General features: G+C 36.7%; 1 protein-coding gene across 1 annotated transcript; it reads left to right on the top strand.

The window, feature by feature from the left end:
- The first annotated feature begins 9079 nt into the window (after positions 1–9079).
- On the top strand, positions 9080–9880 carry LOC145819131 (uncharacterized). The gene has a single exon (XM_082913090.1). It carries the CDS (start codon positions 9080–9082, stop codon positions 9878–9880), a length of 801 nt encoding a protein of 266 aa, XP_082769216.1.
- The last annotated feature ends 3858 nt before the right edge of the window (positions 9881–13738 follow it).

The following is a 13738-nucleotide window of genomic DNA, read 5'->3' as shown; positions in this document are numbered from 1 at the left end:
ATCCAAGCACACCATTCTACCCCAATTCTATCCAATTTCGTGATTCTCAACTCAATTTCATAATTTCATATTTCCCAAATTAATTATACAAATTAATGTATTAAACTTAATTAGGGCATTTTCCCCATTTTCTCAACTTTAGCCCTAAGGCTCAATTTCATCAATTTTTACAACATTAATCCCATTTTCCAAGGTCTCACTTACACATGAAGCTCATCAATTGAAAAACCCCTCTTTTACAAATTCTAGTTCAAACCCTAACATTTCAAAATTTCCATAACTCACCATTTAATCAAAATGACTAAAATTTATGACAAAACTCATAAGATGGAGTAGTTTATCCCTACTTCAAAAGAAGAGACTCAAAGGAGATGAGGGTGAAAACTCAAGAACCCAATGTTTTTCGGATCAAAGCGAAGCCCACACCAAGCTCTATCTTTTCTTCAAAGAGACTAGGGTAAAGACACCCAAGAACCAAGGGTATTCATGTTGAGAATGTGTATGTAGAGAGAGAGAGAGTTGGATCTAGGGTTTGAGATGAAAAGGAGAGTGAAAAAGTGTGTAAAAACACGCTGCTGCGAACTGATATACTCGAGGCTCGCTCGAGCGAAGGAGTGGTCGCTCGAGCGACCAGACACAAATGGGCCTTGCTCGAGCGCAGAAAGCCTCGCTCGAGCCAACAACACGAAGCTTGAGGTCTGCTACCCAGAAGCACGCTCGAGCGCAGGAGTCCTCACTCGAGCGAAGAAACCCAAAACATATAGCTCGCTTGCTCGAGCCAAGAAACACAACCTTCAGGTCCAAACTAGACGCAGACACACGCTCGAGCGCAAGACCTCTCGCTCGAGCGAAGAGACACACCAGACCGAGCTCGCTCGAGCGAAGAAAAGCTCGCTCGAGCCAAAGCTGCGTCTGAAAAGAAAACCTGAAGACCCACAATACTCGCTCGAGCGTACAAACCCTCGCTCGAGCGAAGAAGCAAAAACACACGGCTTGCTCGAGCGACAGAGTCCTCGCTTGAGCGAAGAGACCAAAACTGGACAGTAACTAATTGTTTTTAAAACACACCCAACCTGTTACAAACCTGCCCAACACATCCTAAAACTCAAATACAAAGAATTAAAGGACGGAAATGCAACATATACTACAACAGACATCCACGGAGCCGAGTCCGAGATACAATAAACAATGGAGGGAAAATCGGATCGCTATAAAATGCGTAAGTTTTCACAATTGATGTAATTGATTTCCCAAAAATGCATCAACGATCACAAATACGAGTAAGCTCTTGGAAAATATTTTTTTTTCCACAAAATATCATAAGACAATGAAGTATGGATAATTCGACAAATATGTTGTACTCGTACCGAATACTTACTAAAGTATGTTATTTCTGCATGGGTACACAAAAATGTATTCAAATTTTTTCTTCTTAATTTTTGGTTTAGCCAAACATATCTAGTATATATCCAAACTATGTCGAACCTCAATTGAAAATTATTGAGGTGAAAATTTCTTGCGTACTATGTGTGTGTGTGTGTGTGCGCAATTATAACTAGTTTATTATCCTAATTAATTTCAATAGACTTGGTTAACTAATAGTAATTTTAAAATTGAGTGGGAAAAAAATTTCATAATTCGGTAACTATCCGGTATGGGTATGACATGTTTGTCGACATACCCATGCTTCAAGTCTCAAGATAATTCTAAATGATAATTTTTATATTTTTTTGCGAAGTATATATTATTTAAAAATCATTTTCATAATTCGGTGGTGTTGGTATAAGAGGCGATACCCTTTATTCAATCCATTTGAATCCAATTATAATTGAGTTTGTAAGATAAAAGTCATTTAAATTATGATGAATTTCTCACATAAAATTATATAATTATTTAATGCTAATTGAATTTATAAATATTTATACACAAGCATTAACATACACCATTATAACCTCATAATCGCTACAATCATCACTAATATTGCTGCACCCATCATCACAGTCACTGTTACTGTCACCACCACTACCACCTTACCACCACCACCACCACCGTTATGAAGCCACCATTGCTATTACCGCCACCTTCATTATCATTGTCATCATTATCATAAAACATACCATCATTTCAACTAGTGAAGTTTCATTCTTTTTAAATAGTGAAATTAACCTTAATATTTAGGTGAAATTATTAATAAAGTGAAATTTCTACTAAAGAAGTAAAAATTATAAAATAAAAGACAAAGACGAACTAGCAAGTAAATGGAAGACTTATGAGTTAAAGAGAGATGTCACCAGTGATTTCGTTGGAGCAACAAGTGATTGTCACTATATTTTTAATTAGCTAAAGATAATTTAGTTTTCTTAATTAATTTGTTGTCTAATTAATTTTATAATGTGTGTAATTACTAAAATTTTAATATTGTTTAATTAAAACTTGATAGTAATAATTATTTCATTATCTTCAACTAGTGAAATTTCATTCTCTTCAAATAGTGAAATTTAGCCTTAATGTTTAGGTGTAATTTAACTATTAGCAAAGTGAAATTTCTAAAAAATGAGTAGAACTTATAAAATTAAATGCCAAAGACGGAATAACGAATAAATTAGTATATTTATTGAAGGGTTTAATGGTATCATTTTATAGTTTATGTAGTAAAGTAATACTTCGTGATAGTTTCAAAGAGGGAGAGGTAAAGTGAGACTTTATGTTAGTTTCAGTGGTGATGAGTAAATTGATACCTCATGATAGCTTTAGGAAGGTCAAATAATACAAGGGGTGTGGGACATTTTCGTATAGCGAAAGAAAGGCTTATAATGACGTAGAATTGCAGAAGAATCACGAGTTCAATGAGAGAAAAATATGTTTTGAACCCTTTGACAATTGCCGCAACAAATTTTATTTTTTCTATCGACAAAATAGAGACAAAGAGACATAAAGAAGAAGGTAGAAAAAAAATAAAGGCTTGTGATGGATCTAAATGAGTGTAGATCTAAAATCTTATTGCTACAACAATGGTGATAGACAATCATGAGACAGAGTTTGCATGGTGCTGTATTGTCATGAGACAGAGTTTGTATAGTGATAGACAATCGTTATGGATATTCAATAATTTATTTATGACAATAAAAAATAATATATCTTTTTTTTAAAAAAAAAAATTGAAAAACTAATACTATGTTTGATTTGGAATTACAAAAGTTATTTTTGAATTTTCAATACATTTTTTTTAAGTGAATTTTATTAATATTTTAATTAAAAATTTTAATTTTTAAATTTAGTTAATCTAGATATAATTAAAAAGTAAAATATTTATAAAAAACCTATAAATACGTAAAATAAAAAAATAAATAATTTTGTATAGTTTTATATTTGGTGTAATTTTAATTTTTTTAATAAAATTTATACTTTTAAATTTATCTAAATTTTGTACTTTTTTTTCTTCTCACACTAAGCCATAAAACTCTAATAAAATAAAAATTATAAACAATAAATAATAATTAAAAAAAATTAATTTAACAAGCATAACATATTTTTCACATCTACAAAAAAAAAAAAAAATTTAAAAACAAATTTTTTCACGAAATTTTACCTTAATTTAAAATTCCCTCTCAAAATTTAGGACCCTCAAAATTTTGCCCCTAATCCCTCCTAGGTTTCTCATGTCTCTTTCTCTTCCTCTCTCTCACACAACTATATTATATGATTTGATTCCTCCTCCCTCATGGACGATTTTGTTGGTCCCATTCCACCGTTGTAACGCCTGAAATCCAAAGTCGACACCGCCGATTCATGAACTTGGATTATTTCATTCTCACAAGGTAAGTTGATTTCTCTTTCTCTCTCTGGATCTTATTCTCTGTCTCTTTCTCTCCCGCTCTGTAATCACTACCGCACCACGCCACCGTTGGCACCGTCTGAATACAACTGTACCCCCTCCGTCGCTACCGTTGTCCCTCTACATCCTCTCTTGCTTCTTGCCATTGTTCTGGGTATATGTTAATTTCCAGATTTAGTAATTCGAGGAGTATTTTGTGTTGGTACTTCCCATTTATGTTTCTTTGATCAATTACAAATTCAGTTAAACACATAATATATTTATGTTGGATGTGCACATGAATTATTGGAAGAAAATACCTAGTTTGAACTAAAAATTTGGTTCTTGTGTTGTAGTAGTCTATTTAATCAATTTATTGACTTGCACTGCTATAATGTGTGTAATTTCTTATGTAGGATTGGTTTTGTATATTATTTGAACATGAGGAAAAGGACTAACAAGGCACCTCACAATAGAAAAAATGTATGCAATTAGTCCACCAAAACAAACATTAATCATCTTAAAACCTCTTGATTAATGTTTAAGGGTAAAGGGGTAGTAGTTCAAATTTGGTTTCAGGTTTCAGGTTTTTTGTTTTATTTATTATTATTATTCTTTTTTGTTTTGGTTTGCTATGATGCTTCGGATTGAATCTTCCAAATATCATTACAAGAAGTGGGCTTACAATTCATTGATTTAAAAGTTCATAGTTTGGGAAAGGTTTATAGTTTAATTTAGGTTGAGTAGTTTAATTCCAAATGATCAAATTCTTGCAAGTGTTTGGACTGATCAATGTAATTTTGGCTAATAACATCATCCTTCTTCATCTTTCTTTCTTTATTTTTTTATGGTTCCTATGATTAGAATTGTTTGTCATTTTGTGATTTTTGATTTACGAGTGTGGTGTGAGCACTTTGAGGTTGATGAATGAGTTATGGCTATAAAAGGTAAATTCATAAGTTAATTATAGTTGCATTTTTTAAAATATTTTTTTTTTACGAACCAATAACTAAGTTTTGTCATAACATCTTTTATGGTATTGGTTTTTTGATTTAAAAAAAAAGGAGTTTGACTATAACTTTTGTTTTTGTTTTTGTTTTTGTCTTTTTTTTTTTTCTCTACTTTTGATTTTATTTTAGTTACATTTGTGCCAAGAGATTTAACTGGATCATGCAACCCCACTATCATTGTATTCAAGTCCAATTATTCGTTTGTTGCCTGCTAACTATTAGTAAAATAGCGTTGTATATTATTTTTTGGTAGAAAAAGATGATTTTGTCATTACTCTCAAGTTTTTTCAGTAGATGCTCTACTGAAAAGAAAAGTTGAGCCAAATGGGAAGCTCTCTCAAAGCTGTTACATGTGAGAAATTATAATGGTGATCATGACATCATCTTTTTCGTCCATATTGTTTGTTGCAGCTAATAACTTGTCATGTGCATTGTTTGGTCTTTTATTTTAATTTTAATTTTTTAGAATTATAGAGTACTTGCTGGACAAATTCCTGCCCCCTGTTGTCCTTTCTCTTATGCTTTTTCCTTCTTCCATCCCTAATCTCTCTCACCTCTCGCACTAGACCTCCTCTCTGATCCATTTTTCCTCTCTCTTACCCTCTCTCCCACTGCAGCTCACCTATGCCCTTCCCGACTTCAGCCACTACTAGTGGTACTATTATTGAGCACAAGGTAACCTTAAGAACATTATTATATCCCTTCGATTTTTTTGGAGTTCTTGAAGTGATATTTTTTTACCTAATTTTCTTGCTTAAACCTTTATTTTTGTATATTTTGTTGACATTAGAAAATGAGTTTTGATACTGGATTACCATATTAAAGTTTTCACATTGCTTAAACTTTAGGGGTTAGTGATTGCATAGTAACAAGATTTTTTTCCTTGGTTTTAGAACATTAGGAGGCATGATAGCATGATTGTTTATTATTTTTATTGAACAATTGATTAGTATTGGCCAATCCATCCAATTGATTGGTGAATTGATACTTTTGCAAAATGTTAGATGTGCACTCGATTAGTTAACTAATTTTGCTAACTTGTAGAAAAGTGATCTTGGGTCTTACAGTGTTGGTGGCTGCCAATATTATGATAGGATATATGGCATCAGAACCCATGCATCATCTCCAATTCATGTATCATTAATTAACTCAGGTATATATAATGCCTTTAAAGTGGATTTTTATGTATTAAATAAATAATCCATCCCATTTTGTTAGTCCACTTTTTCATTTTTAAATGTCCCAAAATAAATGTCCATTTTGAAAAGTTAATGAACAAAGTCTATAAACTGGATTATTAGTATGATAATTTAATAAAATGCTTCGCTAAAAAAGCAAGCCCAACTTCAATCTTAACTAATTATAATTGGTCATAAAAAGGGGCCGAATGTAACTCTCTATATATTGGAATCCATTTTTATCTCATTAATCCAATTCTATAATTATAATTGGCCATGCAATTCGGTTTTGGGAATGATCCCGGTTTTGACCCATCTCTGTGTGGTGTACCCGGCTTGGGTTGGTATGGTTTTGAATAGTGTTACGTATCTTAGTTTCCCTGTATTCCTCTTATTTTGGTTATCAGGTTGTAACGGTGTGTTTGGAACAAGTAATGTCTTCAAACCTTTAGATGCGAATTCAACCCGAATTTTGCCTTGCAGAGTTGTATCAGAAGTTAATTCTTTCAAGTTTTGCCACTTCGCAGAGTAGGTCAGGGATCAAGCTGCCCGGTCAGCTCGCAGGGGTCCAGGGGGCAGAGCCCCTTGGCGGGTTCGGGGCAGTGCCCAGGTAGGGACGAGGGTTCGAAGTTGCTTGTCTTCTCGAGCGGCCGTTTATGCGCTCGAGCGGAGAATGTTTAGTCCCAGAAGTTTGACCTGTCTGCAAAAGTACTGGAAAGTGTATTCGACACTTGAGCGAAGCTTTTCGCTCTCGAACAGGAGGTTGTGTCTGACGCTCGAACGGACCATGTTATATCAGTTCGTGAATCTGATATTTCAGATCACTTTTTCAGTTCTCTCTCTCTCTCTCTCTCTAAAACTCTCCAGAATTTCAGATCTAGAGCTTCTCTCTCTAGAAGTCATCTTATCTCTTTGATTTCTCCAAATACATTGGGATTTAGACCTAAGTTCTACATCAAAGTTGGTTATCATCTCGAGTGCTTCGTTGTGTGTGGTGGAGATCGAGTTTAGGCATCGTTGATTTTGGGATTTCATCTAAATTCTTCTTCAATACTTGAGGTAGGGATTTTCTTAGAGTTATATATATATATATATATATATTTGTAAGATCTAGATGGTTTTCGAAATCATTCTTCAATGCTTTGAAAATTGATTGTTGTTTCAAAAAGTTGATCGATTTTGAAAGTGGGTTTGTCTCTTGTTCTTTTAAAATGATCTTATGGGTTTTGATCTTCGTTGATTGAAGAAAAGATAATTTTGAAAAGTTTTCTTTCAAAAGATTTGAGTTGTATAGTTTTGGTAAGAAAACCTAGAAATTGGAGATTTTTAAAAGAAATTGAAAATCCATGAATGATATTGTTATATTTATTTTGTGTGTCAAAATAAATGGATGTTTGGAAAATTTCTTATTTATATTTATATAAATGATGAATTTCATGGAATATGAGAATTGTTGTTCATTTTGGAAATTATTGTTCAAAACGTTGAAATAGTCTTGAAATGACTGATTGTTGAGAATACTTGAGAAGAGAGAATTGTGTTATTCCTTGGATGATGAATCGGAATAAAAGTATTTATATTCATCTTGTGAAATTGGCATATCAATTCATTTGATTACATTAAACTTTGAAAGTTGATTTGAAAACTTGCATTGAGAAAAGAATGTTGAGAAACAAGTTTTCATGGAATGGTTTTGGGGTAGATATGTTGGTAAGTCTTGATAGGTGGTGTAGATGATATTGAATAAGTTGGCCTGAGAGTCCGGGATGAAAGACCGAAAACCTACGCGGATAGGTGTCGAGCCTTCCGGTTAATACCGGTACAAATGACAATTTGGTAGTACTTGTATAGTCTACTTGCAGACACCGACCTAGAGATTATCAGAGTCGTATTTACCGCCCTTGAAATAAATTGTTAAGTTTTGAACAATTGAAATTGCATGACATCATTGAGCATGATGGTTTTCAAAAGATGAAAATGTGACTTACTTTCAAAAAGGGGCATAGCATGACATGTGCATTTCTTTTCTTGAAACTTGTATAAAATGTATATACTTTGTTAAGGATTTCCTACTGGGCTTTATGCTCGCCCTACGGGATTTTTGTGCAGGAAAAGATGTGGTGATCCCGCCTAACTAAAGGCGAGGAAATATGTGTTGAGAGTACAAGGCTCTCATTTTGATGTAACTCTGTTTGTAAGCCAATGGTTGTATTTGTGTGGGTTGAATAACCATTTTGTGTAACCAGACCTAAGCCTTGGAAACTTGTAAACCCTTGGGGATATCTATTTGTTTATGTTATTTTGATTTGAAGTGAATGTATTATCGCATAAAGACTATTTGTATCATGTAATGCAAGTGTGGGGATTTATTTTCAGTTTTACTTTAAAGAACCATGGTTATCGTATTATTATTTGGGTATAAAAATTGGGGCGGTACAACTTGGTATCAGAGCTACCAGGTTCGAATACTTGGAGCTAGTGGGAAGTGGTTGTTTTACTACCATGGGTTCATGCTGCATGATAGGTTGCATGATAGGAAGATGTTATAAATTTTGTTACTATGTGATAACATCTTATGTGGCTATTTGGGTATGGGATTGGACTTTTGGGATGTTGTTTACACCTTTTAAATTCCTTGAAGTCTTCTTAGAAGGGTACTTGATCAATACTCGTTCTACTAAGAATTCTTGGTTTTTCGTGGGACGAATTTTATCGTAAAAGGATAAACCGTATGTGTTTACATGGCTAAGTGTTTATGTGGAGTGAAATTAAATTGTCTATATGGTAGAGAAGTATATAGAATTTTTTTTGTGATTGAACGTGTAAGGAAAATTACGGGCACGTATGGGTTAGAGTGCTAAATTATTTCTATTGTCCTGTATAGGATATCAGGAAGAGGTCAAACCCGTGGTGGTAGAGGCGGGAGACGTGGTAGGGCTCGTTGGGGTGTGCATGAGGTACGTGTCCATGGGATTCCGGTACAAGAGAAAGAGTCAGGCCAAACTAATGTGGTCGAACAAGTGGAACAAGCGGGTCAAACCGCAATGAGGACCCTAGCCTGAGAAATAGCGGGGGCTATGAACTTGTTGAGGGCTGGGAACCAAGCCCAAGAGAACACTGTTAAGGCAAAGTCTAGTTTCCTTACTAGAGAATTTCTGCAGGCCAAGCCGGATGAGTTCCTTGGTGGCCCCGAGCCCAAGAGAGCGAATGAGTGGCTCAAACAAACAGTGAAGACATTTGAGATGCTTCACATTAAAGACAGTGAACTAAGGGTGACCCTAGCGAGTTATTACCCAAAAGGAGATGCGGGTCAATGGTGGAAGTATGCCAAGGGTAGTGTAGAACCGACATGGGAAGCATTTGTGATTGCTTTCCAAGATAAGTACTTACCTCCCACTGCTAAGGAGAGATTGAGGCAAGAGTTTCTGGACCTCAAACAAAATTACATGTCAGTGGCCGAGTTTGAGGCAGCTTTTTCTAGTCTGTCCCGATTTGCATCGGAGTTAGTGGCAACAGAAGAGCGTCGTTGTATTGAGTTTGAGAAAAAGTTAAGAACCAAGATCTTATACAAAGTTGCCGAAAACACGATTCGGAACTATGCCCGTCTTGTGGAGGCGACGACACATGTAGACACTACAGTGCAGGCTGAGGAGGAAAGACTTCGGGGTTTGAGGTCTAGGGGCCAAGAACCACAGGGGGACTATAGGCAGAATAAGAGGAGCAGAGGCAACTCCTCATCCCAGTCCCAACCTCAACAATCTAGGTCTACCTTTTCTTTGCCTAGTTCAGGCCCAGGAAAGAGTACACAGAGTGGTTTTTCATGTTTCAAATGTGGCCAACCGGGTCACAAAGCCTTTGCATGCCCACAAAAGGGATGAAGGCAATTGATGTTACCACCATCGCCACCTAATCGATCTCAAGGTCAATCTCAGTCCCAGAATAGAGGTCATGGGTTTAATTGTTTTCAGTGTGGTCAGCTGGGGCACATGAAGAGGACTTGCGCACAGTTGGGAGGCGCATCTGGCGCATTAGGGTCGAGGCAGACTCATAGCCACCAGCAGGCTCACTCAGTTCAGACCTCATGAGTTAACTATGGAGCCGCTTCGGCTCAGTCGGTGCACCAGGCCTATGCTCTGAGAGAGGAGCAAGTTCATCAGGGGCCACAGGGGCGTGTGTATGCTGTTACCGCACCAGAGCAGTTACCGCACCAGAGCAGTTACCGAGATCCTCAGTTGTGAGAGGTACTTTCGTTGTGTGCAATACTTTGGCTAATGTGTTGATAGACACGGGTGCGTCTCATTCATTTATATCTGCTGCATTTGTTTCTGTATTGGGGTTAGAGGTAACATTTAGTGTCTCTATAGCGACCTCGGGTCTCTACCCGACCGTCATGGTATTCTAGATCCAAATCTTGTTGTTTGTTGCTGCTTGTTATGTCTTTCTTCCTTACACCTCTTGAATTTGAATTTTTGAAATGACTTGAGCGTGTTTAGAATAGGTTGGTTGCCTTTCGGTCTAGAATCTTGTTGTCCAAAATTTCAATCATCCGCTTGAGCAGGACTTCTTGCGCTCAAGCGGAGTTTGCAACCTTTCAGTATCGAGTGTCTCTGCAAAAGTGCTGCAAGAGTATTTTTCACGCTCGAGCAGCGTTTCTTACGCTCGAGCGTGTCTGAGCTCGAGCGGCCCTTCTGGCGCTCGAGTGGCTGTCTACAATTTGTGAAATACTGGATGGGTGAAATCCACGCTCGAGCGGGTCTCTTTGCGCTAGAGCGAGTTGTTGTTACTGTGTCTGACGCTCGAGCATGAAACTATCCGCTCGAGCGGGATTCGCGTATATCAAATCGTAAAAGCGACTTTTTACATAACATTTTCATCTCTTTTTCATCCAAACCCTAAGTTGAGAGCTTCTCCCTCTAGAAATATCCTCTCTCTCTATATTTGACCTAGATCTAGTGATCTTCTTTCCCCCTTCCTTAGATAATAAGATTGAACTCTTCAAGATCTTCATTTCCATCCAAGAAGAAGTGGGTTTTGCTATTTTTGGAAGCTTCACCTTTGTCTAACCCTTCTCCTTAGGCTTCTACTCTGAGGTAGGGATATTCTTGAGTTATATATACTAGTTTTGCCCTTTTATGATGATTTAAGAGTTCTTTCTAGTTTGTGATGATATTAACCTTGTGCTTTCAAAATGTAAAGGTTTTCCTCAAAAGAGGGTTTCTCTTTTAACTCTAAATTTTTGGTCAATCCTTGAGGGTTCATCTTGTTGGCCTAAGAAAAGAAATGTTTTGGGTGACGTTTTTAACCATGAAATGAGAAGTGATTGTTTTGAGAAAAACCCTAGAAATTGGGAATTTTGGTAATATGGCCAACGTCTTTGAAATTTCTTATTTTCTTGTGTTAAAAAGGACGAAGAGAGTGAGTTGCACCAATGTTTGGCAAAATCGAAATTTAGTTGTTATATGAAAATGAGGTGTAATGTTAAATTGTTGACAATACATAAATGAGCAAGGTTGTGGCGAGACTAATTTGTTATGTCTTGTGATATGGAAATTGTGACTATGTGTTGATGAAATATATTAATCATGTGGATGAACATTGAAAAGAGAAGATGAGAATGTAAATGTTGGAATTGTAGTAGAGATACTCAAGAGTGGAGAAATGTCTTGAGATATGGAAAGGATCATTTGCATTGCATGTTATTTCCTTTATCATAGTGCATTGCGAATCTAAATCATTGAGATTTCCATTATGAGGAAAAGAAATAGTTATTGTGTTGAGAACTATGAAAATGTGTAAGGGTTAAATACGTTGGTAAGTCCGGATAGGAGGTGTAGATGAATTTGTTAAGTTGGCTTGAGTGTCCAAGGTGAAAGACCTGAAAGCCGCGCAGATAAGTGTCGAGCCTATCGGTTAGTACCGGTAAAAAAATGACAGTTTGGTAGTACTCGTAGAGTCTACTTCCAGACATCGGCCTAGGGATTACCAGTGTCGTATTTACCAACCCTATTGAATTAATAAATGGGAATTTGAAATTGATGAGATCACATGGTGATTTTGAGAATATGGTGATTTTGAAATGGTGCATTGAAATGAATGTTTTTTTTTCCTCAGTACCTTAATCTTGGCATGACATTGCAATCACTTTTTTTTTTTTTTTGTGTTAAGGAAAAAGCATAACTGTATATAATTTGTAAGAATTCTCTACTAGGCTTTGTGCTCACCTCTGTGGGATTTGGTGCAGGTAAAGATGTGGTGATCCCACCGAACTGAGGGCGTGGATATTTTGAGAAGAGTACAGAACTCTTTTATTTTGTGATATTCTTTTGAGCCAAGGGCTAATGTGTATGGGTTGCAGAAACCATTTTGTGTAACCAGGCTTATGCCTTGGAAGATGTAAGCCCTTAAGGGCATTGTATTGTTTTGAGAATTGATGCTTTACATGCTATAGATTCATATGTTTTGTCTCGATGAATGTATACCCGCATGTAAAACTTTTGTAAAGACTCTTTATTAATTATGTAAAGATGGGCAGATGGTTGTTATTGTTGAGTGAATGTTGATTACATATGGGTAGTTCATGTCGAATTATTTCGGGGTGTTACAGTCTCCACTCAGAGTAAAGTCACCTGTTGGGGATATGATTGATTTAGACCGGGGGTGTCATGACTATGAGATGGAAGTCGCCGAGCGTCGACTTCCGTTTGCTTTTGTGTTGCTAGACATGTCGAATTTTGATGTCATTTTAGGCATGGACTAGTTATGTTCGCACCGAGCTGTGATAGATTGTTACCGTCAGAGAGTTGCAGTTTGCACCTCAGGTGGTGATTGTTTTTACTTTCTAGGGAACCGAGTTGATAGGGTCTTGTCACCAATCTTTGACCCTCGTAGTAAGAACAAGCTTAGTGGCCTTCTTGCAACTCTCTTGAATAATGAGAGTGACGGGGCCCGTGTTAAATTGCCAAGGGTAGTTTGTGAATACTAGGATATCATTCCCGAGGATCTTACTAGTTTGCCACCCCACCAAAAGGTAGAGTTCTCCATTGACTTAGTGCCTAGCACGACATCGATTTCCATGGCACCATACAGATTTGCACCGGTAGAATTGCATGAATTGAAGATTCAACTCCAAGAACTTTTAGACAAGGGCTTCATTCGCCCTAGTACATCGCCTTGGGGAGCGCTGGCTCTCTTTGCAAAGAAGAAGGATGGGTCATTGCGGTTGTGTATTGATTACCGCAAGTTGAATTGGGTTACCATTAAGAACAAGTATCCTCTACCTAGAATAGATATTCTGTTTGACCAACTTAGAGGGTCTCGTTGCTTCTCAAAGATAAATTTGAGGACAGGGTATCATCAATTGAGAGTCCGGGAGGAAGACATCCAGAAAACGACCTTTCGTACGCGTTATGGCCACTATGAATTCCTTGTAATGCCTTTTGGGTTGACTAATGCACTAGCTTCCTTTATGGATTTGATGAACCGAATCTTCCGGGAATACTTGGACCTTTTTGTGGTCGTCTTTGTGGACGACATCTTAATTTATTTAACCTCCGAGGAGGAACATGAGGCTCACTTACGGGTAGTGCTTGGATTGCTTAAGGAGCACCGTTTGTATGCCAAATTTGATAAGTGCGAGTTTTGGCTCACCGAGGTAAAATTTTTGGGGCACGTAGTGTCGAGTGAAGGAGTGACTATAGACTCATCAAAGATAGACACGGTATAAGATTGGGAACAAC

This window comes from Camellia sinensis, chromosome 2 (genome assembly GCF_055761805.1).
Source record: "Camellia sinensis isolate YWXY chromosome 2, ASM5576180v1, whole genome shotgun sequence".
Taxonomy (NCBI): domain Eukaryota; kingdom Viridiplantae; phylum Streptophyta; class Magnoliopsida; order Ericales; family Theaceae; genus Camellia; species Camellia sinensis.
This window is presented reverse-complemented; position numbering and strand designations above follow the sequence as displayed.